This window comes from Mugil cephalus, chromosome 1 (genome assembly GCF_022458985.1).
Source record: "Mugil cephalus isolate CIBA_MC_2020 chromosome 1, CIBA_Mcephalus_1.1, whole genome shotgun sequence".
Classification (NCBI taxonomy): domain Eukaryota; kingdom Metazoa; phylum Chordata; class Actinopteri; order Mugiliformes; family Mugilidae; genus Mugil; species Mugil cephalus.
The window spans coordinates 45074494-45098760 of record NC_061770.1 but is presented as its reverse complement, the minus strand read 5'-3'; the positions used below and the strand labels follow the sequence as shown (position 1 = coordinate 45098760).

At 44.7% G+C, this 24267-nt stretch overlaps 1 protein-coding gene across 4 annotated transcripts in view; it reads right to left on the bottom strand.

Annotated features, from left to right (window-relative positions):
• Positions 1-24267, bottom strand: part of arap2 (ArfGAP with RhoGAP domain, ankyrin repeat and PH domain 2) — a 130612-nt gene that overhangs the window by 88875 nt on the left and 17470 nt on the right. For all 4 annotated transcript variants that reach the window (XM_047606624.1, XM_047606613.1, XM_047606641.1 and 1 more), the window contains 2 exons: positions 20294-20414; positions 8399-8592 (listed from right to left, as the gene is read on the bottom strand). In XM_047606624.1, the coding sequence (XP_047462580.1) occupies positions 8399-8592; positions 20294-20414 (315 nt within the window). The remainder of the gene's footprint in view (positions 1-8398; positions 8593-20293; positions 20415-24267) is intronic.

The following is a 24267-nucleotide window of genomic DNA, read 5'->3' as shown; positions in this document are numbered from 1 at the left end:
AGCCGAAAAATGTGACTCAAAGCTTGGCGGAGACAAAGAGAGCAAGGACACAAAGGAAGGGAAAGGAGGAGGAAAGTATAAGTGAAAGAACCTCTTGGTAATCCTCGCCGAGAGTGGGTGAGGCGGGCGAGGGGTCAGCTGAGCGGTTGACAGAAACAAAATGTACATGCGCGCCGGAACAAAACACCATCCACGCCGGTCCTCCTCAAAAACAGCGGATGACGAAATGCTGCTTAAAGTGAGGAGCACTAATCGCTGCCACGCTGTGCCAGCTATAAATCACGCGCTAACTGTTCTTCACCAGAAAAACAATTTGCAGTAATTACACCAAACAAAGAGGAAAATGAATCGACACCATCTTTGTTGATTAGGCGCTTTTTTGGGAAACGCACGGTCTAGAGATGTGAAAAAAGAAAAAAGAAAAAAAAAAAAAACGGAAAACATTATGTGTTTATGCACTTGAAGGAGAGCGCTGGCATGTCTCTCGCAGGATAATTAGCGACAAATTTCTCAGAGCAGCCAAATTTTGCAGATTGCAACGCAAGATGGAAGTTGCTTCAATATTTGTGTGGGGCAGGATTTCCAGCCCGGTCTTTTTAGTCTTCGTGTGGGATGGTTCAATTGGGGCTAATGTTGTCAAAATCTCCGTTTTTGCCACGATTATCCCCAATTAGCCTACTTCAAACTAATTTAGAGGGCTGCGATGAAAAACATACGCAATTACTCTTCTTTCCTACCAATTCCGCACGACGCCAAAGGACAAAGCAGCGGAACCATGAATCATCTTCACGGGGTTCGGAAGAGACTGACATGAGAGACGGTGATAGACAATGTGCGGAACGGATTCAACGTATTACCAGATCCTAATTGAGCTAAAACTTTTGATGTGCGAGGGCTTCGGGCCAGCGGCGGCTCACATGTCTCTCCTATCAATTACGACTACATATAGTCATTGGTCTTTCAAGTACGTTCCGAGGTCTGAAGACGCACGATGCGATAATGAGAGTGCGTGGGTGACGGAGTATAAGGCAACCTCATTTAAAGCTCATTGTCGCCGTGCGTTCAGCTCAGCCCGAGAATCTCAAGGCAACACGCGACTCAAACGCAAATGGTTGACATGCATTGTCGGACAACTGGTTTGACACCAACGGGATGTCTGGAGACGGAAGACTCATGCATGAGCATTCCAGTCCGTCTGAATGTATGACTGTAGCGAGAGGGCAAAGCAGTCACCTATACCTAATGACCCTCATCCCTCTCAGGCAGCCAATTAGAGAGTTGGGTGTTAGCGGCCGTCCAGCCCTCGCCACTCGTTACCTACCCAATATGTGCCGTGGCCTGCTGCCCTCTCCAATTAATTCGCCAAGGATGGAGGGAAGGCGGGATGGCGAGAGGAAGGAAAGGCATTTGAGGTAAAAATAACTCGCCCAATTACAAGCGAGGGGTAGGTGGCGATAATGGCGCTGATAGGGAGAGACGGGGAAAGGCCCTAAGGCGCACGTTCATGCGCATGCGCAGCTGCCTTCACTATTGGCTACTTTTTGTCCTCATACCAAAAGAGAAACAAAAAAAAAATAAAATCAACTCGTCTCGACAAAACACAAAATCCTTGTGAGTTAATGACAGAAAAAGTATTTCTTCCGAGCCGAAAATGAATAACCTTAACCTCATAAGTTCTGAGCAAAGGCCATTCTGAATATTCCAGTCATGCATCCAATTATAATTTCTTTCAAAGCTTTCCAGCCTCGTATTGTGCGAGTCAGTCACTTCTCAGCACCAAGCTGCTCTTTCAGGAACCAGACAAATAGAGGCGGCCTCTACTTCTGTCTCCAATTCCATGTCCACTCAACCACTTAAGCTACTCTAAAAGCATGCAGGGTAAGACCGTCTCGCGGAGCAGTAGGTGAGCATAAAAGAGCGCACACTAAATGGAGACAAAAGACTTTTGATTATTTTAAACTTCAGCCAGTGAGACAGAGAGGCCAAGGAAGTCGAGAGCTATAGATGATGATAGAGGATATGAAATAGCAGCAGAAAAAGGCAGTTGAATGTATGCAGGAAAAGAAAAAAAAAAAAAGGAAAGTGATGGGTGGACATTTAATTTCAACTTTACGATAGACTCTTAAGGCAAAAATATAGATCGTGAAAATATTTTTGAAAGCTGTGAGAGGACATGATTGAAACCGTAACAAGCAGCCACTAAAAGGCACCCTGTTGGTGTGTCAGTCATGTGGTCAACTTTACCGTTTGCCTTTGACAAAACCTGCATTCGAGTAGAAGAGTAATGGTATATTCACGGTTTAGCATGTTCCTTGGTGTCTTTTCTCACTCAACTGCTAAAACGCAGCAAATAAGAGAAATAAAAACACTGTTGTTAGTATTGCTCAAGACATAAGAGTCTCTCAAGAGTGACGGGTTTATCAAATTATGTTGGCGGAGTAGGCTGGTACCAATATGGACTAATCTCAACGATCAGTGTCTCTTGTCTCAAACACTTGACTAACAAGACACAAGGGCTAGGGCTAGGGTTAGGGCGATGGGCTAGGGCTAGGGCTAGGGTTAGGGTTGCAGAGTCCATCAACTTTGGTGCCTACCATGCAAGTTCTGATTGTTTCACTCCAAAATATTTGGGGTGGGAAAATTACAAGTGGGTCACCTAGACAACCAGAGCCAGGAACATCCACCAGTGATCAAAAATCTAATTTGTTTACATGTGGAGACCATAACTGATACAACTGGCTGACACATAACCACCCGTGGACGCCGAGCTAAGCATTGATATGTGGGCTTGAGTCATAGACGTGAGCAGACTTCTGACAGTGATGGTTTGGACCACCAAGGTCTCTCTCTGAACCCACCGATTCAGGACAGCTGTCAATCTGCAACATTGCCCCGTACATTTCCTTGCCAAAAAGTAGAACTACATCAAATAATGACCTACTAATTACCATCCGTCTATTGTCTGATTCACTTTTCCAGTTGTGTCAATGATATTTAAGTGAAATCAAGTTCAACTGCTGACGAAAAAACAATTGGCTGAGCCCCAACTTGATAGGCTCTGAGGTCTGATGGAGGTTCAACTAGTGTCACTCTAAATGAGCCATAAGTGGGCGGACATCATACACATTATAAACATCGGGACTGGCATAATTGTTATGACCATGTTTACAGGGTAAACAGCCCTGAACGCAACAGTAGCAAGCAGCCACCCAACATGGTGATTATAGGTTGTTGCTCTGTCTGAAAACATATGCAAATACAAACTGCACTCAGTACAAAAAGCAGCACAATGGGAGTATTTGCCGATTTATCTTTTAGCTCCATCAGGTACGAGAGGAAGAAATAAAATAGGAGCGCCTTCATGAAAGACGAATTCCTCGCAAATTCCTCACAGTCTTGTGAAAAGCAAAGAGATTTAATTAAAGCGGAGCTTAATTAAATCCTCAGTCTGGCTGTCTTTGTGAATACCGCGATGACCCCTGGTGTCCCGTTGAATAGTTGAGATGGTAACAGTCGTGCCGTCTCCACCACAGAAGACTCTACTGCAAGTGTAAAGGTTTGACTTCAATGAACGATCACTGGCGGCAAAACTGGGTTCAACCTGTAGGGAATCCGGATTTCAGAGAAAATGATAGAAAGAAATATGAGCATCCAACCCTCAATCCATCCGTCAGCTGCTGGAGTGAAAACCAACCTGAGAACACTAGTGATGTATGGGATGATAAGACGTGGGACAAGTTACTCTGCTTGTACCAATTTGCCTATGCAGCCCGTGGCAGGCAGATCCTTCTCAGGGTGTGTGTGACACGCTCTGTGTATTGACTGACTTTCTTTACCTTGGTGTTTAAATGACCTTAAACACAGCTCCATCACAGGGCTTACGGCCCGTGAGAAATAGGGTAGGGGTGGTGAAGGAGGAGCTGGGAGGATGATGTTTCCAATAGCTCGTTCATCATGTTAGATTAAATACTCCACTCCGCTGAACTTGAACGGGGCAACGGTCTACCTCCCTCCTCGTGCGCTCGCTCCCCATCACTCTCCTTTTCTTACAAACCACCAACGCTCGTTTCTCACTCATGCAAGCCCCGCGCCGAATTGGTCTTTCCATTGCGTTCACTTCATCTTCCCACTTCCATCTCTTTTGTTCCTGTCTCTTAGCTCTCTCTCCCGTCTTTCATTTGCCGCCTGCTTTCCTCCCCTCCAAATGCAGCGCCACTGCGCCTGCATTTATGTCTGGGATTTAGGCCTGTAAGCTGAAATAATACAATTAATTTGTTCTCTCCCCGATTCTCTCTCCCCCCCTGCCCCCACCCCGTTCCTCCCGCTGTCTCAGATCAAGGAAGTGGAAATGTGCTGACATGGAGTGATACCCAAAAGAGAATTCTAACAAAGATGTTTGTTCACTCTAATGAAGAAAATAATGAAAGGCAAACAACAAAACTAGACGAGCGAGCGAAACAAAATGAGAGGCAAGGAGGGAGGGAAATGAGTTGAATGCATGTAGCGTTATCAAATATGCACGCAAATACGCGGGAGGCACTTTAAGAAACAGTATCACTGCTGCAAGGTATCCTTCCATCTTAGATAGGATATCTTGCTGGCGGGACAGGAGTAGGAGAACAGAGAAGCCGGGTATGAGCAGGGACTATCAGGACTTAATTGGACTCACATCAAATAAGAGGGGCTCAAGTGAAACTGTGAGTAAGAGAAAAACTTATCTCCCTTTATTCCGCAGCCAAACTGGAGATATAAGCTCATCACAAAGAGAGTGACAATTTATTCTACGCACATAACTGAGCTAGCGACTTAAAGGACTCCATTTTATTTTTGTCCCTTTGTCCTTATGACAAGGACATGCCAACACATGCAAAGTATTTATCCGTGAACTTCTACTTATAAGTAAACAATTTATGGCTAACGGTGATTGAAAGCACTGTTTTTTACTGCCATACTACTACCATCTGTAAAAAAGAAAACAAACAAACAGCTGATTGGTTAGCTAAAATGGCCTAAGCAGACATCACCTAAACATGTAATTTGAAAAAGCATTTAACTGGATGGAAAATTAGCCCCAAAAAATTCAATTAAATTAAAATTAAATAAAACACTTGAATTTTGGGCCTGATACTGATGTGTAGTTCAAAATACAACATATAAAGTGTTATGTGTACATCAAGTATGGGGCTACAGAGCTAGCTGTGTCCATTAGCAGGTTACAGGTCAGCCCAGACACTGGAAGCAGGGTTAACAGCTAGCATGGCTGGCTTCAATACATCACTGTAAAGACGACGCATTTGTTTCACGTGTGAGCTACATGCTAAAAGTGTTTCTTGGCAAACAGTGACCAGACAGTTTTCTCTAGCATTAACAGCTAGCTTGGCACCTCTAAATTTTCCACATGCCGTTCCTCGTGTCAAATGAATTCAAAAACCACATCCATGCTAAGGCTGTATTTCAACTTACTACAAAAGACAAAGGAAGTTAGCCAATTCTTGAGCTAGCAGATTTTTTTTTTTTGGCAGATTCAGACTAGCTATACCAGACTGATAAGCTAAGGGTACTTAAACGACAAATTAGCAACACATTTTTAAATGTACAGCATGTATTAAAACTGGGGTCAAGGAGAAAAATGTGTTATTGTGTAGGCAGGGATGATTAATACTAAGACACTTGGGAGTTCCAGACTTTATAGCTACAAACAATAATCTGGAATAAGTCTCGAATATTAACATTCAATCAGCAGTAGTAGTAGTTGTCGTCGTAGCAGAAGGAGAAGTAAAATCTGCAAAGGGTTTTCAGAAGTTGCGACACTGTTTCTAATCTTTCATCCTGCAAAACCAGACAAGAGCAACTTTTCCCAGGATGCTTTAGATTTATTTGACAGTATATATGACACCATGGCCAGAGGTCATATAAAGTTTTAAAGAAATGAAATGAAATTGCTATTTGCAGAAAGAGAGCGTCTGGATTTCAGCTCATAGGCAGAAGCAACCAGAGTAAAGATAAAGTTTTTACACAAACTGAAACTTTCTTTATTTTTGTGACCGCTGATTTGCAGCCACCATTCAGAAGTCCTAATCAAAATATGTGCATGCGATTAAATAAAGTTCCTCACAACTGAAATATAAACTTACATTTTATAGCGACGGCGAATAGTTTTATGAATGCTTAATTAGCTCCTCCAATTAGTGAAGTTTTTAGGCTAAAACTAAATAAATCAGTGAAAAGGGGTTTCTAAAAAGTGTGCATCAAAAAAAAACAGCTGCCTCTCTCTCTCACTCACTCTCCTTATGATATATTCGCTCATTAAAGAACAACCACGTTGCGTATATATTTTTTCAGTAATGATGGGTCTTAACAAAAACAATTAAACAGTTTAAGGGTCACACAAACAGGATGTTTCATCCCCCAGTCTCACAGTTAGTGATGGAAATAAAGGAAAATATTTTGGACCTTGACAAACTTGAGCCAGTACAACTGTCACTTTTGAATTGTGTCAATTCCTCTAATTTCTTTGCCATCACTTGCGACTTCCTTCTCCCCATCTTGCTGTTCTGCAGCAAGCATTTGCATAAAGACGCAAGTGGACGAGGCACCGCAGTTGGAGGATCCTCGCATACTAATAACACTCAACCAATAACATTGTGACACCTGTCTGCCTCTGACAGCTCGCATTCACTCAGATGAAAGTGCAGCTGCAGCAGACACGAGTGCGGGTCTCAGCTCGCGTCCCCACAAGAACAGAACGCTGACAGCCGTCAATAGCGGCCACACCTGCTTATGGACGGATGATCAATACTTCATGAATTTCAGCAGGCGGCACATGGGTCCCGTCGCTCTCTCTACGTGTCTCTCTCTGTTGAGCCATAGTTTGCGTCGCTCTTGAAAAGTTATGCAAAAATCCGGTTCTATATACGTATTTATGTTGCAAAATCATGCTGTGAGAAAACTTGGGCTGCCTATGGTAGTTGGGGTCTTTCTGGTTTAATACTTTTATCTTCACATGGGCCCCTTTTATTTTGAAGTCATATTTAAACAAAGACTTAAGCTCTATATTTTATTTACATTTGCACTGATCAGGCTTAACATTATGACCACCTTCCTAATATTGTGTAGGTCTCTCTTGTGCCTCCAAAACAGTTGTGACTCATCAGAGGATGGACATTCATCCTATAGTAGAAGTAGAAGTAGAAAAGAGAAGCCATCCCACAGATACTTGATCAGTTTGGGATCTAGAGATTGACCGATATAGATTTTTTTAGGGCAGATACCAATACCAATTTTTTATTTTTTTTTTACACTAGCATTGGCCCATGACCGATACATGCTGCCGATTTAACTGAAAACATAACCCCTCCCCCCACAGCTTAACAACAGCACAACAGCTTCAAGCTAAACTGTGGACAGTGGTTGATTGACAACCCGCACTATTAGTTCGGCAAACTCAACAACAACAGTAAAAGCTAGGGCTGTTGTAATGACTCCGATTTGTTGGTGCTGAGTGATAAAGTAAATAGATCTTGGTTTGGTAACCTTTTTTTATATATATATAAAAATAACCCAAAAGAAAAACATTTTATTTTTAAAGGTTCTGGACACATCTATGAGTATTAGCATTTTCCAGCTTCAAGCTGCATGCACTCTGCTAGTGGGGGGGAGGGGTAATGTATGGGCTGCACGGGTCTGCAGCGACTCGAGAAGCACAGGGCTGCCTGTAGATGTGCCTGTCTTCAAGTCTTGCCAGGGAGAACAAATAAAATAAAATAAAATAAAATAATATTATATACAGGTATCGGCAAACGTACCCGCGTATTGGCCGATAAAGTAAAAGCAGGAAATATCGGCCCGATGTATCGGCCAATCTCCAATAGTGAATTTGGAGGCCAGCAGGTCATTGCTATAGGGTGGGGGTGCCTGGTCTGGTCTAGGCGGGTGGTACATGTGATGTCAAAAGATGGTCAATGTCATTAATTGTCATTAATTTGTCATTAATTTGTCATTAATTTGTCATTAATCTTACCTGTCAGTGGTTTTAATCTTGTGGCTGATCTGTGTCTGCTAAGTAAATGTAATTTGAAAAATACCGCACTAAAGGGCTAACTACAAACTGCTTTTCTTCTTTCACCCCCCTGTTCTCCAGACTGATCTGGCTGTAATTGATATTCTGGTCTACTTCAGTCAATTGTGTCTGCTAGCACGCGCTTCCACCAAGAGCGCAAAGTATTGGACTATACCCCGAAGCTCTTTCACACATATATATTTACTTTCTGCATTACATATTCATGAACACCTCCGTTTCTGCCACCCCCGCTTCAAACGGGCTGCGGTTATCATCTTCCCTTTTCATACAGGAAGCTGTCATTCTGTAGAGAGGAAGTCCCGGCGGTGCTGGAAGTACCTGTTCTGTTTTGCAGAGCCTGACTTTACTCCCCGCCAGGGACACCAGCACTCTGCCTTTGTAACCGCGGAGCTCCAGCAAGCCTCGCTTGTTTGTGGAGGAGGGGTGGGTGAGGCTGTTGGAGCGCTTCTGGGAGCCGCAGGCGGGGGGGCGCGTGGCCGTCTGAAGAGTTTCCATCCACTCCTGGCGCTCCCCTGTGGACAGGTGCACGAGTGAGAGACAGAAACCGGGGGAAAAGAGCAGCAGATGGTGTGTGCGCGAGCGTGCGGAAGAGGTGACACAAGAGGGAAAGGAGTCAGGAAAAGAACAAGACAGAGACAGATCACGGCCTCTTTAAATTACACTGTTAATTTATCTTTCTTTTTTTTCTTTTTTTTTGCTCTTTACTAAGTTCCAATGCCTCCTTAGCTTCTAAACCTCCACTGCATGCTGATACAGAAAACTCTAGTCTCAAAGAAAAGTAATTGAAACACAGGATCAGCGACAATTGGTGAAAATTAACTTAGCCTGTGGAAAAACTAAAGACACAGATAGCCGCTTCCCTCTGATTTGCGAGCCTCAAGCAGAGACGTGGCGGCGGTAATTTCAGTCAAAGACAACAACTAATTAAAATATGAGATTTAAATTAAAAAAAAAAAAAAAAAGAAAGAAAAAAAAAAGCTTTTAATGAGAAGCAGCCACCGCTCTGTGAATCCACTCACTTGTCTGTAGCTGCAAAACAACGGAACAAAGTCACCGAAAGGTGTGAATACATTACACAGAAGAGTTTATCTTTGTTTTGAAAGATGTATTACCTCCTCTCTGTCTTGTTTCATGGTGAACGCTTCGCTGAGCCCTGATCTCTTATTGACTGCTGCTAACCCTGTAAAACTTTTTTTACCACTGCAGTAGAGATTTGTAAAAGAAAAGTTTCAATTTCCAGCTGAGGACAAATTTCAGTCGGCTGTAGTTCCTGCAGTTACACAACCGACTTTAAACTGTTTAGACCGGGGTCTTCAACTTTTTTCAGGCCACGGACCCTAAACTAAACCCTAAAATAATTTTTTTTTATTCAGTATTTGACTAATGGGATCAAGCTAAACGAGTGAAGTGCTGCCTCCATCTATATAATTATGTTGGATTCACATTAACGTGTATTTAAAGAAATTTAAATTTGTGAGGGAAGAGGGAAATGTATAAAAAAATGTTTAATCAACCAAAGATTTTGCGGCCCCCTTGCAGTACCTCTGCGGACCTCTTAGGGGCTGTGGACCCCCTGTTGAAGACCTGCACTTTAGAGGGACCTTAGATCTGTGATAATACATGAAGACTGGTTGGCAGGGTTATGGTCTGTCCAGCTTACGTTATTACACCAAACTATGTGTTTTCACTTTTAACATTAGAACAGAAAAGACGTCCAAGTTGAAAATGATTAAGCCAATGTGTCCGGGTTAACATAATACACAAACACTGTATTGAGTTGGCTAGCATTAGCAACTTCCGTTAGCGCAGATGAATACATAGTTTAATGAGGCATATGTGCATGTAGAGAGCAGCAGGGATGTGCTAATAAGTATTCGCAAGCGATGACAGATAACAAAAACGTTGGTGACTCAGAGCAGGTACAATGTCAAACTCGGGTCAACGCAGTTGAGGCGATAACCAGTTGGCCATTGACATATAGTCGCCATGACGCCAACACCGTCCATGGTTGTGCTTCTAGCCACCAAACTAAACCTGAGAGCGGGCTTGGAAAACCGGGTGAAACCCGATGGGATGGCAGTGGTATTAAAGGTCATTTCTGTTCACATTCACAGCAGTGCAAGCAAGCGTAAGTTCTTGGAAATTCATAATGCGCAAGTTGGATCTACAAATTGCACCCGGTCTATCTTGCGAAAGACAAACAGGTAAGCCGTCACATAGGCTAGCGGTGTCCATACGCTAACAATGTTATCATGTGCTACCTCTTTAAACTTGGTAACATTTCAGCTGGAAAACGCTTAAGAGGGCTACTAGAGCTTAGTACGCCCAATAACGAGAGGGACGGGCAACAAGAAAACCGTTTGATATGTGGATGAGGTTTTAAGTTTAGCCGTTTGTGGTTTTTGAAAATGAAAGTCCAGTTCCATGCAAAATCTCAGAGGCCATTACCACTCAAGGGAGAGGTTTAGCAAACAGCTAACTGTGTTTTTACTGGCACATCTAACATGTTTGCGGCGTCTTCAGCAACTATTTGTCCTTGAGCAGGACACGGAATTCTCCAACTTACTGTAAATCCCCCTCGGATTATTTGCTCGGCTAAATGGCTCACAGGCAGCACAATGCATCATGTTCCATCCAGGGTTTTACATTCAAACGACGTACACTCGAAAGGCCTCTCAGATATCTTCCTCTGCAACTTTTCAAACGGGCTTGAAAGAAGACATGAAGCCTCGCGCTGTAAAGCCCACTCCCCCACCGCCCAAGACAGAGCGCTATCAAAGCCGGCAAAATGGAAACACAACTAATACCAAAGGATTGTAAACACACGGGCGCGCGCAGACTCACATCACAGGTCCAAAGCAGAACCCACTGTTCTGGTAACTGTTCAATACAGACAGAGAGGAAAGAAAAACTATGCAAACAGTCTGGATGGACCACCGGAAAGAAAGACGAGGTATCTTTTTTTTTTTTCCTTAAAAGAAAAGTTTTTGAAAAGTGAAAACAGCACATCCATGAACACATTGTCTAAAATCAAAATTGACAGCTTTCTCAAAGTGACAGATGCTCTCAGAGCAGTTGTGTCATCGCTGTCTTTTTCGGGTTTTCCAAAATTTCAGCCGGGGCCTCACGAGCGATACGCAAACACAGAACTCGACGGCTTTATTTCCAAGTGGCTCTAATGTGTTTAACTCAAACGGCCGGAGTACAGAGCAGAAGTCTTTACTCTGCGTAATTACTTCTCTGTTTGCGTATATGCTTATTATATCTTTTTTTTTTTTTTTTTTGTTGCTAAAAGAAAACAAAAAAAAAAAAAAGGCTCCAAACAAATTATGGCACCGCGTTAATTGAACAATTAGTGATGTGGGGCTTATGAAGCAGGAAGAAATGTTTGTCGCGCATTAACAATTTATGTCGCTGAGGCATGGCAATTTAAGAATAGACGGAATAATTGTTCTTGTTATACTTTATTGATCTTGTGGATGGGCGGAAAAATGGCTTTTTTTTTTTTTTACTTTGCTATTTGAGCCTGGAGCTGGTAGGGATTGAGTGTCGTCCTCCAAGTGTGTCAGATTGAACAAAGCTCCGACGAGGAACATCATGTACTGGTGAAGGAGGAGGCTCGCTGGATGACTAAGACAGACATATTTAGCCCACAACCTTCTGTAGAACAGAGAATAAAGCATGTTTCCGTCACTGACAACTGATCGCATATTTCATCCACTTCCCTTATAGCGGTCGTGTAAAATATGTTGCAACAAGTTGCGGCAAGTCTTTAACTAAACAAAAAGAAACAATAACATTTTTTTTCTGGCCAGTGTGGACATTATTGCCTGCTCGGTTTAGGCAAGTGTTCAGATCAGATCAGATCAACTCAAGAAGAAAGAGCAAAGTTCCCAGGATTATTTGTCAGAAACTGGTCTAAATAACTGCTGTAATGTGAAGGACGAAAGAAAGTCTACGGGAGAATAAAAAAGAATAATTGTAATGGGGAGTAAAACACGGGAGCTTCACAAAATTTCACTTGGAGGCTCATATAAATTTGGAAGTATAATCCATAAAAGTTTTTAATGATACACATTTTCATATTATTGTGGTTAGGTCTCTATTTGGTTCTCTTCTGTTCTCTGCAGAACTGTTCTGTCAGTGGAATTTTGGCCAGTACAGATGCTAAAGACCCCTTCACGGTTTGTAAACAATGTGACGTTTTTTGAGGGGCGGGGCTTAAATGGATGCAAAACATCTCAAATACTGCAGCCTGTAAACAGCAGCTAGCATAACTCAGTCTGTCTGTTCAGACTGTTTGGGCAAGAATGGACAAGGAAAACGCATATTTTAGAGAATATATATATATATACACACATATTTAGAATAATACACTCACAATACACTCTGAGCTGAAGTCTTGTCTGTCTTTATCATGTGAGGCCTAGCAGTTAGCATTAGCATTAACATGTAACAACAATCCCCTAAAAAGTCACAATTTATTCTAACCCATAAGTTAACATTGTGACGTCACAGTGACGTAGGGCTTGAAGGGTTCTATAGGGTATAGGGCAGGGGTGTCAAACATAAGGCCCAGGGGCCAAAACCGGCCCGCCAGAGGGTCCAATCTGGTCCGTGGGATGAATTTGCAAAAATTACACTGAAGATATTAGCTGAAATTTTTTGACAAAATAAGAAATTTCACAGTTGTTCATTACACGTAGCTGTACTTTTTTGCACTAAAGTAAAGGGAAACATTTGGTGTTGTCGTTATTTACCAGCTAATAAGCTATTGGGTAACAGGCCCGGCCCCCTTGAGGTCAAATTGGGCTGTATGTGGCCCCTGAACTAAAATGAGTTTGACACCCCTGGTATAGTGTCTAAGTATGCATATGCTCACAAATGACACAAAACACTTTCTTTTTTCTTGCCACTCTACTGATAGTGGGAGTGTTAATCTACCAAATAACGCAGTATAGCCAGAGGTAGTAGTTAGCATCAATGCCAGCAATGGTAGTTAAAAATCACTGATCCAGGGCTAATTAGGGTTTATTGAGACACATTCATTAAGCTCCTCATATTGTCATAGACACACAAACTTCAACATCAGTTCGTAGTTCGTGTTAAACACGTTCACACATGCATGTGTTACCTGTAATATTTAAAATACAAAACCCTGACTTTCATTTTCGCCTGCCCTGTCTTGTCTTGATAGATTCAGCTGTGAGCCTGAATCCTGTGGCCCTCGAGGCGACCTGCCCAAGTGTCAACACTCTCTCGCCTCAGACTGACAAAGGGACAGGGGCATTCTCGGCGACCTGTCAATCATTTTTCGGCTCCTGTCAACCTGTCATCGGTGTCAATTGTCCTTAATTATCTTCTCGACTGCGACCTTCACACCCTCTTTCACCCCAAGTGGCCGTGTCTCTCTTTGACCTTCCACTTCTCGGCTCCGCTTCTGGAAGAAAGCTCCTCACCTCTCAGCCTCCTTCTCCGAGACACTAAAGCTCCCCCTGAGCTCCCAAAAAGTATGCGCAGTCTGGTCCCGAACTCAGCTCTGCTCTGGCCAACCCTTCTCAGGTTCTTATGAATTCACAAAGAGCCCGTATCAATAATGAATAACCTACTCAATTATTGACTCCTCTTTACATCACTAGCCTTTACTGTTCGGTTCCCACCCTGCTTTCTGAGTTCCATTACCTGTCCTGCGCGCACTTATTTGCCTGTTCATTTATTCAGGGCCTCCTTCCTCTCTCCCATTCGCCCAAGCTGTCAATCTCGGCGCAGGAGGATCGAGAGAAACTTCAAAGAAACGGCAGCGACGGTGTCGCACCCATACGAACGGACGCATTTCGCATACGGCTGAACGTATGTTTTCATTCGCCCGCACGTGGAGCTCCGCGACGCGGCCGCCGAAACTATTTTTAACAGTGCACGTACGAAAAAAGCACGCCACTCAGCCGCTCGTTAAGGGACGTGTGCGCGCGTGGCCGTCTATTTGAAAGACTGCCCCACTCTGCGAGGAGAGGCGAGGAGAAGAGGCAGATAATCCTCGCTGAGAGTGGACGAGATGAGAGCCAGGTCCACTCAGCGCGCTCAGTGGAGATCTTAGAAGCCGCCCACATGGCCTCCATCAACAGGAATAAAAAAAAAAAAAATGGAAAAGGGAAAAAAAGAAAATATACAAAGCAGAGGTATAGTGGCCATTTTTCTCACTTCAATCATCTAACCCCCAACACACTTTAGATGTTTGACATTGATTATTATATAGTCGGCATGAACAGCATCTTCAGACAATTTGAGCTCACAGCAGGTACAACAACAATACCTGCGTATACACTGCAGGAAACACATGCGTTCTGATAAAACAGCCCTGCACTGAACTATCCCTTCATGACCGTTTGAGAAAGGTGGTGATTCAACTGTATGATCATTCTGGGGGATGGTGAGGTTTGTGGTGGTGAACTCACTAAAACGGGGTTGCCAAAATAATAGAAACCCGTCCATACAACACAATATGATTCAACGGTGCCACAAAGTGAAAAGAGTTAAAGCGACAACTTTCGTTATTTCAAACAAATGCTGAAAACAGTAACTCGTGTGAAGATTTACACCGCGCTATTAGAATGCATTCGCTTTCCCTATTATACCTAATGACCTGGCAAGTGAGTGTATGTCCGTTGTAATAACAAGAAATTGCAACAGAGAAAAAGATAGATAATAGGTCTTTTAGCTAATTTGGAAGTAGGTTGTTAAACCGAGCATGGCCATTTGTTATTTCTAAAATGTCGCGGGGCATAAATAGGTACAGAAAAAAGAAAAAGGAAAAAGTTAGTGATAAAAAATTATTAATGTAGCGTTTGGAATTATGCAACATTAAAATATGAATCTATATGTGAGAAGTGTTTCATTGCTAGACGCTAGCTACGTGCTAGCTCAGAGGTTACATAAGAAAATATCAAGTACCACGCTGATTTGCAAATTGATTGTAAAGCTTCAAACATCCGTTCATGCTATTTTTTACCTTCATAACTATGATTGAAATGTGTCACGATGAGGCAACAGAGTAAGAACTCAACCCACTGCTAAGCACGACCTCATGCTAGCTGGAAGTAAGAAGAAGGCAGCTGTTTGCTAACGCGTTCTGCTGGTTGCTAACTGTTTTATGGCATCGTCTTCCAAGCAGCCTCAAATATATTTTTGTAATAAACCATTTGCGCCATTTTCACTTAAAAGAGCAGGTCATATTTAGAAAAAAAAAGCTAAAATATATATATATATATAGCTAAATCAAGATTAGCACCTAAAGTTTAGCGAGCCATTCCCCAAGGCAGCTGGTAGAGACCAAAAACGGAGCTAAAAGAGAGCGTGTGCATTGGACACACACACACACAAAAAAAATAGCACAGCTAAAACAAACCAGTGTGAAATATAAAATAACGTGAAGGGGAATATGTACTACAGCATGTACAACTCCAGTCCCACTGCAAGTCCACTCGAGTTTATAAATCTGCCACCACTTTGTCTCTTCCCTGCTCCCAAACATGTTGCTGCTCTTCCTCCCTCATTGTCTACAACTCTCTAACACTCTTTCCTGTCATCTCAAACAAAACCAACATGTGTTAGGAGCAGGCCTGTGGAAAGGCAATTGCCAGAGCATCAGAATACAAATCATCAGCGCTCCCCCCTCTTTTTTTTTTTTATTTATTTATCTTTTTTTTTATTTTACACAATAAATCCCATCTTCTGTCTTGTAGCGCATTCGTCTGCAGCTCCTCCACACCTCTCCGGCGCTCTGCCTCCCTGTCCTGTCTGGTTTCCATCACTCTCCTTCCGCGTCTCTTCCTGCCAGACTCTCCCTTCCTCTCGCTTTCTTCTCCCCGCGCCGCTGCCACCGCTCTCCGCGTCACCCTCTCTCCCTCTCTTCTTCTTCTCCCCCCCGCCCGCCCGCCCGCCCGCCCGCCTTCCTTCCTCCTTCCATCTTCCCACTCTCAAGCTGACAGTACCTGAGGGAAGAGGCCACCTGCGGACCAAGTGGGGAATCAGCCGACAGCTGTGTGCACACTCTCTCCGGTGGCCTTCAATTATTCACTCACTTCTCCCCCCCACCCCCCCACACCCCACACACACTTTTTCCCTCTCTCCATCTTCACTCTGCCCTTTTCATCTCTCCTGCCGTCTCTGCCTTTACCTCTCCGTTGCTTTTTCGCACCGAGATTGCGTGTCTGCCTCCTTCGCTCCATCCACTTCTGCTACCCCGCCCACCCCTCCCCACCCCCGCTTGTTGCTCCTATCCCCCGCTCCCTCCACGGATGCCTTTAACACTCTCGCGCACTCCTCCGACCATCACTCCATCATTTCCGCGCCCCGCCCGCATCAGCCCAGGCACCTCCTTAACTCCACTTCACTAACCTACTCCTCTCCTCCTTCCCTCTGTCTCCTCATGTCTCCCTCTTCCTCGTGCGCTTCCCCAAAGATTGATGACTCCCCGCCACAAGGCGAGCGGGCCTGTTTAAAGATGCATGAGGTGATGAGGCCAAGTTTTCTCCTCCTTCTTCCCCCTCCTCCCCCCCTCCTCCCCATCGTCTCTTTTTTCTCAGCGCCTCCTCTCCCGCCACCTCTGCGAAAGGCTTCCCGCCGCCTCCGAGCGGTCGGAGGCCGCCTCCGAATCAGACGGCACCTCCCCCCCCCAGCCCTTGTCAGGTTGGCTGAGTGTGACGTATGACGATCAGCCGGGAGACAGTGTGATGAATGATGCCGCGGACGACCCTCGACTCATAAACGGAGCAAAAAAAAAAAAAAAAAAAAAGAAATCAGGTAGTCGTCGATATGATGATGTGCTGAGAGGAAGAATCGTTGCTGCGCAGTCTGATAAAAAGAAAAAGAAAGTTTGAAAGGCTGCTTGTTGGTTGTAATGTAATTTTTTTTTATTGTATCAAAAAGAAAAAGATTCAATACTAATGTTTGTTTGACAACGCCACAGACGAAACTACGCAAGGCTTTGCACAGCCCACTCCACCGTCCACACGACGCCTCCCTCCGTGTGCGCAGAACGGCCTGATTTATTGGAGTTTCCACAAGTACAGCGTGTCAGTACTGATGTCCTTTCTTGTCCAAATTACGCCCCGAGTCCTCTTCTTCAGCGGGATGGGACGGGGACGGCTAACCAGCCACATCTACAATAGATACATCCAGGCAGCCGCCCTGTCGGTTTGCTGAGCTAGCTAGTTAGCTAGCATGAAAGATACTTGCTGGAGGCATCACGCGCAGAACAATCACACGTCATGTGGTCCGCGGCACACTGCATGGACTAAGGCTTCCAGGAGTCGAAGCGGCAGCGAGACAAACAAGCACTAGCCCTTCTTCTTGCCCTACTTTGATGGCTAACAACTCAAGAGAAATAATCAGTGCATTTGTCTTATAAATGCTTCAATATGTTCATCTGGAAGGCTGACGTTCGTACAGAAAGTTAATCATCAAAGGAACACCGGAACTCAACTAAAATGGTAAAGCTGCACTCTAAAAACTAAAAATAGAAAAATACAACAAAACAATTTGCTGAAAGATGCTAAAATGCTTAAACATGTGTTCATCCGTCTGACTGCCCTAATGACACTAGGGGCTACGCTGTCCGGGGCATTTTACCTCCTCATTCAGATTGGCCCTGGACAAAGGGTGGTTCAGAAGACCCTGAATGAAGGATACCATCAAGAGTTGGTGTACCTGGCCTGGGGGGGTTACCGGGACCTCCCCATCCTGGAGCCACTGGGGTTGTGGCTCGTGGGCGAACACCTGGCGGCCAGGCCTTCGCCCATTGGGTCCATCAGTGCACATTCTGAACTAAAGACACGGGGCTCGCCTCCCTGTGGGCCCACCACCTGCAGGAGGGGCATGAAGGTTCTGGTGCATTGTGGATCGGGGAGCAGACCAAGACCGGGGCCTTGGCCGTCTCACCCTCGGTTATGGAAGCTGGCTCAAAGAGCGAAGTGCCCTGAAATTCATTCTTTTTCTAAAGCAATGGCCTTCTTCAATAATTATCCACACACGCCTCCCAAATGCTTTGTATGCCTTTTAGTGGGAAAGCACAAAAGGGGAAATAATCTCCCCTTAAGAGGCAAATATTTGCTGACACTGAGTTTTTAAATTCAACTAATAACCGTCTGACACTCAGAACAGATGGGTTCTGCTTTCTGGTACATTTGTACATGTTGCTAGTTGTAGATGGTAAAACTTCCCCTCAACAGCAACTAGATCTCGGGAACAACTCCTGACACCTACAGTATGAACTGGTGTTTCTAAAAGCAAAAAGCACAACACCGTTGTCGAGCCGATAAAGAGCAATAAGCTGTTGCTCGATAGCAATGATGAGCGTGTCAGATATTGACGTTTCTATTCCTTGCCCAACAAATGCCAATATGTCAATAACTCGCACTGAGGTCTCGATCGATCGAGATCTTTCGGCTCTTTCCGTTCTCACACATTCGCGCCGAGCCACGCAGTCAGCCCAAGGTCCCCGACGCCGCGACGGCGCGAGGCTTTCAATCGCACGCTTTCTGTCGAAATCAAAGGGCGGCCGGATCTGACCCGAGAAACGGACCCTCGATTAGCGAACGAGCTGTTTGACCCGAGCCGCCTAATAGACTGCCATCAAGCAGGCGGGAGGTGAGCAGCGGAAAGTGTCTCTTTCCCCTCTCATTAAGGCCGACACGGACGAAGCCTCCACCTGAAAGACGATAAGAAGAGACAACTCTTCCTCCGGTTTTCTTTCAGGCGGCGGAATGAAGACAAGAAAGGGGAAAGCTGATTATTAAAAGGACACTTTTTCCGAGGGGTTTCGGCTCCGGCGTTTCGAGCACGGGCTCAACGGGGAAATGAAGTCATCGCTGCCGCTGAGCTTCCCTTGAACTTCACGTTTCACAGCGTAATATGCACATGTATTCACTGCACACTAAAAGGAATAACATTTTATTTCACACGTATGTCTGCTCTTTTTTTCCCCAAACGTGAAATAAGATTAGAAATATTACGTATCCGTGTTCAGGTTTTTATTTTAACTCACCACATAAGTACATATCTAAGACTAAATTAAATTTTGCCAATGAGTCCTGTAGGTGCTTTATTTAAAGAGCCAGACCAGTTTGTCTGCTAAGCCAGGAAGAAAGGCCAGACATACCCACACGCCACCGATTAGAATGACACTGCACAGACTAGTCATATAACACATCACATCATTACCACATATGGACGTATAAATTGTTAACTATTGAGCTTGAGAGGTGTGAGATGTATTCTTTTCTAGAAGCTGCCTTAGGCTCACAAGAAAGGGGAATCAATTACACTTCCATGTATGGAAAGTGCTTTTAGAAGTTTTGATTGACAGTTAAGTTCTAACTATACACACACACACACACACACACACACACACATATATATATAAATAGCACTAGGCTGAGTTTAATATAGAACACATATAGTAGGTAGGAGGTCTCTACTTAAACCCATCATGTTTGGGCTCCTTAGCCTGAAACACATTGAAGACCCCTGTTCTAAAGCATATAAAAGATGCAGTTCCTTAAATGGCCACTTGAGGCTGGCTACAAAACCTCGCCGATGTTAAAACTTGAAAGCAAACATAAACATGTTTACAGCCTCACCCATACAGATGGGTGACCATAGCTGCTTTTACCACCTATGACAATTCATCTGAGAGGCCACACCCCTAATTATGCACAACTTTAAGTCTTTATGTGTCGCTGGTCGGCTGCCTTGACCCAACCTTCCCACCTCGGCACCACCTCTTTGACCACGACTGGAGAAGCCAGCCTCTCTTCAGTGTCTCTGCTAGGCTGGGCTAAACACCACAGACATGAAACAGATCACAATCTTTGAAAGGAACATATTTTACAAAATCATTTTGAGTTATGTAAATGCTAGGTTCATCTAATGCAAGCGTAAATGTTCTTTAAAACGGTAACGGATGAGAGAAAGAAAGAAGCGGCACGGCACAGGGGCATTTAGGTAGAGAGGCAGGAATGAGCGAGGGAGGGAAAGAAACAGAAAGGGAGGCGAAGGACAGGGAGAGGCTGTGAAACAGGAGAAAAACAAGGCTAGACGGGGAACGAGACGGTCAGAGTGACAGAGGCAGACTGACAAGCAGCGAAGAACGGAATGAGTTTCTGATAGATGGCTGCGAAATGCAGAACAAAAGAGGGAAGAGTGCGCTCGCCGTACCTTCTCTGTCAGCCCGGAATATGAAAGTCCGGAGGGAGGTGACAACCTCAAACTTGTTGTCGCCCAGTCCTCGCACCTGCCTGATGGCGGTGGCCAGGATCATGCCTTTGGAGTACATCTCCTAAACGGGGGGGGGGAGACAAATAAACAGACAGATGAAGCACGCCGCCCAAAAACACACGCTAAATAGGTAAATAAACACAAGTGCACGCAGCTTCGTGCATGCTAATAATGTTATTGAATTCTTGCTTATTCCTATTATCTGCGTCCGCGGACCCGCAATTGCTGTTTTCCAGAGCTTTGTTTGCATCAATAGACGTGTAATTCTGAGTTGTATTACCGTCGGCGGGGATTGAATTCAATTTGAAACGGCACCGACAGACATCCTCATCAAACTAGAGCCACATCCCATCAGCGCGCCGTCGGATTTGTTTGCAGGAACAGCTACCCCGTTCCTTTGCCGAGCAATAACTTTGACGAATGGCACGGGGCCCTCGGACTAGAGGCATTTGGATCAAAACGCATCGGCGGGAATACGAACAGCAACGTCCCGCCATGCGTTTTGAAATGACTCGAGATTGGAGACGCCCCGCGAAAGGAGGAACCGAAATGAGGTGGCACCACCCCGACCGCGGCCATGTGGGTGTTAGGGCGGAGGAGCCGCGAAACCGAGCTGGAAACAAACTTCTCGACTATTTCAAAAAAGAGACGCGCGCGCGTACGAGCGCCGTGCCGGGGACTGTAGCGAGGCACGGGAAGCCGCTCGGGCAAAGTGGGATTTGGTTGCGTTTCATTACCCGCGTGTTTTTTTGTTTTTTTTCCCTCCAGAAGCTCGAGAGGAGGCATCCAAATAAGGAGGATGCCAAACTGGAGACTTCGTGACCCTCTTTGCAAACTCCCCTGACAATGGCAATTAAAGTAGTGGGTCATTGTAAATGTGAGAGAGAGACGGACGGAGGGGGACAAAATAAAGAGAACCTGAATATTAGCGCCGCTGAAGAGGCGAGGACAGAATGGTACCGCTATCAGAAGTAGCCGGGAAAAGTCTGAGAACATCTCGGATTATCACGTTCTCGCAACAGAGCGAACATTACGCTTCTGCGGCGGCGTGGAAATCACTGGGTTATTGAAAAGGGTGGGAAAAAAAGGGGTCACGGCAGACATTGCATTATTCATATTGATAATGTCATTATCATTGCAAAGTATGAAAAAAAAAAGACAGACGCGAATCTTTTTTCATCTCCTCAACAGGATTGACCCGAATTGTGATTCTCGGCAGCGGGAAACTGTAACGGCTCGTGACTACCGCACGCTCGCTCCGCAGGTCCGTCCTGCGGTCACGTCGAAGGATGAATGGAGGGGAGGAAAGAGCGAGGAAGTGAACTTCTGACTCCCTCTCGCCATTCTTAATTAAGCCGGCGACCTTGCCATCCACGAAAAGCCTATTTCCAGAGCACAACGCGGCCAAAAATACACCAGCCGGCGCAGTCGGTTAGGGAGAGCGGGGGCGAGGAAAGGATGGATGGATGGGTGGAGGGAGCGTGAAATGAAAAAAAAAAAAAAAAAAATAGGTTTGTGTGAAAGGCCAAGGAGACAAGTGAGAGAAAGAAAACGGGGAGGACGCGGGGAGACACAAAGAGAGAGTCTGTGATTAAAAAAAAAAAAGAAAAGAAGAAAAAAAGCGGGAAGGAAAGAGAGACATCATGTAGAAATGAAGACGCCTAAGAGGGTCAAGAAGGGGTCCTTCACGTATTAAAGCAGGATGTTAACAATGGCAAGAAGTGGCTCAACCTAATTACCGACAGAGCCTTGTGCATTTCTCTCCCAGGGAGTTTCACACCAATATCTCCCCGTTCCTGCCTCTAAAATTAGCCGCGAAGTTAAAGGAAGGTGAGGAAAAGGAGAAGCTAAAGAGTGCGGATGAATTAGCTCGGCAGCTGCGCTCTGATAATTATACCCCGGTATGGGTTAAATGTAATTAATTGTTTTAATTCCAGTTTCGGGGTCACGGAGGAGAGGCTTGTTTAATTGCGGAGTTGTGCATCTGTAAATACTGCGACGGCAGAGTCAGCGGAGACGCGGCGGCGGAGGGAGGCGGTCAGCATTAAGGCGGTGGACTCGGGCCGAGCGCGCCGCAGCTGCCCACAGACGCGCGATGTTTATGGACTAATCTCGGGAGGACGGGCTGCCAGGGAAGCAATGAGGCCTAACTATCTCCCTTTCTCCAATAACGCACGCACCTGACTCGCCTCCCTCCGCCAGAGATCTCTCCTCCGCGCTCATTTCCCCTCCCCGTGACCTCCTCCCACTCACAGCGCCGCTCGCTTCGCCTCCCCCCCCCGACATGTGTCATTTTGCGGGGCGCCTTTTGTGTCTTGAAGCGGCCGCTAGCCTGCCTGCGTCCCCCCCCCCTCCCTTTTTTTTTTTTTTTTTTTGCTTTTTTCCTTTCTCAAAAACAACCCGGCAAACTTCAGGAAACAATTAAGGCAGAGCAATGGAGCTAAAGCCTACAATAATGGAGGCGCCGTGTGGAGAAAAGAGGGAGGAGGGCAAAAAAAAAAAAAAAAAAAAAAAGCAAATAAATAAATAAAGGGTGCAAGGAGTTTTACCACCAGAATGGAGTTAAGGCTCCGAGTCTCAAAAGCGTCAGGGTTTTTCAGTAGAGGTATGAGGACACCAACTGGCTACAGCAGGAAACTGCACCTTGGAGAGAACGCTTGTGGCTGACCATATTTCCTCCATGAGTGAGATGTAGCTTTAAAAGTAATGATTCCAGGAGGAGCTGGTCATACTTTACATAATTAGCACATCATTTGTAACCAGTTAATGACAACTGGAGGCATGTGATCGTGAAGGACTGGCCTCCAGGAGGATCAGGTCGGGTCCTTTAGAGAGTAAAGTAAGTGTTAGGTTTGTGCTTAAAGCTAAAGTTGGTCATTTTTTGGGACCAAAACAAAGAAAACGAACTTATTTGTTATCATCTTATGCTTATAAGTAGCATTCCTTTGGTAGCGTTGATCTGGGGTTTTATTTTTGTCCAACAGGATGAATTTTAGTTTAAGTGCTACTTTTATTCAAGCTCTGTTGTCTGATGGTTCATAGTCAACCAGGTCATGGTATATCCAAAAACCACAAACTTCCCACAAGTCCCTGAAGAAGAACTGAAGAACCTACCCGGATGAGTGCTGAAACGTCTTCTCTAAACTCAACCAGTCCAGTTGCTTTTTTAAATGCTTTCTCGAAGCTGTGTTGTCACCTAAATACGTGGCCTTTTAGTTGGTACTTGCTTAGCTAGCACGTGTTAGCTAGTAGCATTAGCTAGGATCAGGTAGGGTCTTCTCAACTCAAAGTCTTAGGTTTGTGCTTGAAGCTGAAGTCGTTAATTTTTTTGGAACAAAAACAGGCTGTAAACAAAGAAAATCAACTTATTTGTTATCATCTTATGCTAGTAAGCAGCATTCCTTTGGTAGCGTTGATCTGGAGTTTTGTTTTTGTCCAACCAGATGAATTTTAGTTTAAGCGCTACTTATTCAAGCTCTGTTGTCTGAAGGTTCTCAGCCATCCAGGCCATGGTATATCCAAAAACCACAAACTTCCCACCAGTCCCTGAAGAAGAACTGAAGAAGCTACTCGAATGAGTTCTGAAACGTCTTCTCTAAACTCAACCAGTCCAGTTGCTTTTTTAAATGCTTTCTGGAAGCTCTGTTGTCACTGAATATGTGGCCTATTAGTTGGTACTTGCTTACCTAGCACATGTTAGCTAGTTGCATTAGCATAGGCTAAAGTTACATAGGCTAGTATTAAGCTAAAACGAGCTATTTACAATTACTACTACATCTCACAACTTAAAGATAACGTAATTACGTGATCTGATAATGTTTGTATTTTATTTTTATTTTAGTTAGTCTTTATTTAACCAAGTTAGTCTTGTTGAGAGCAGGCAGAGAACAGCAGCAGCACAGTTTCAACAGAAA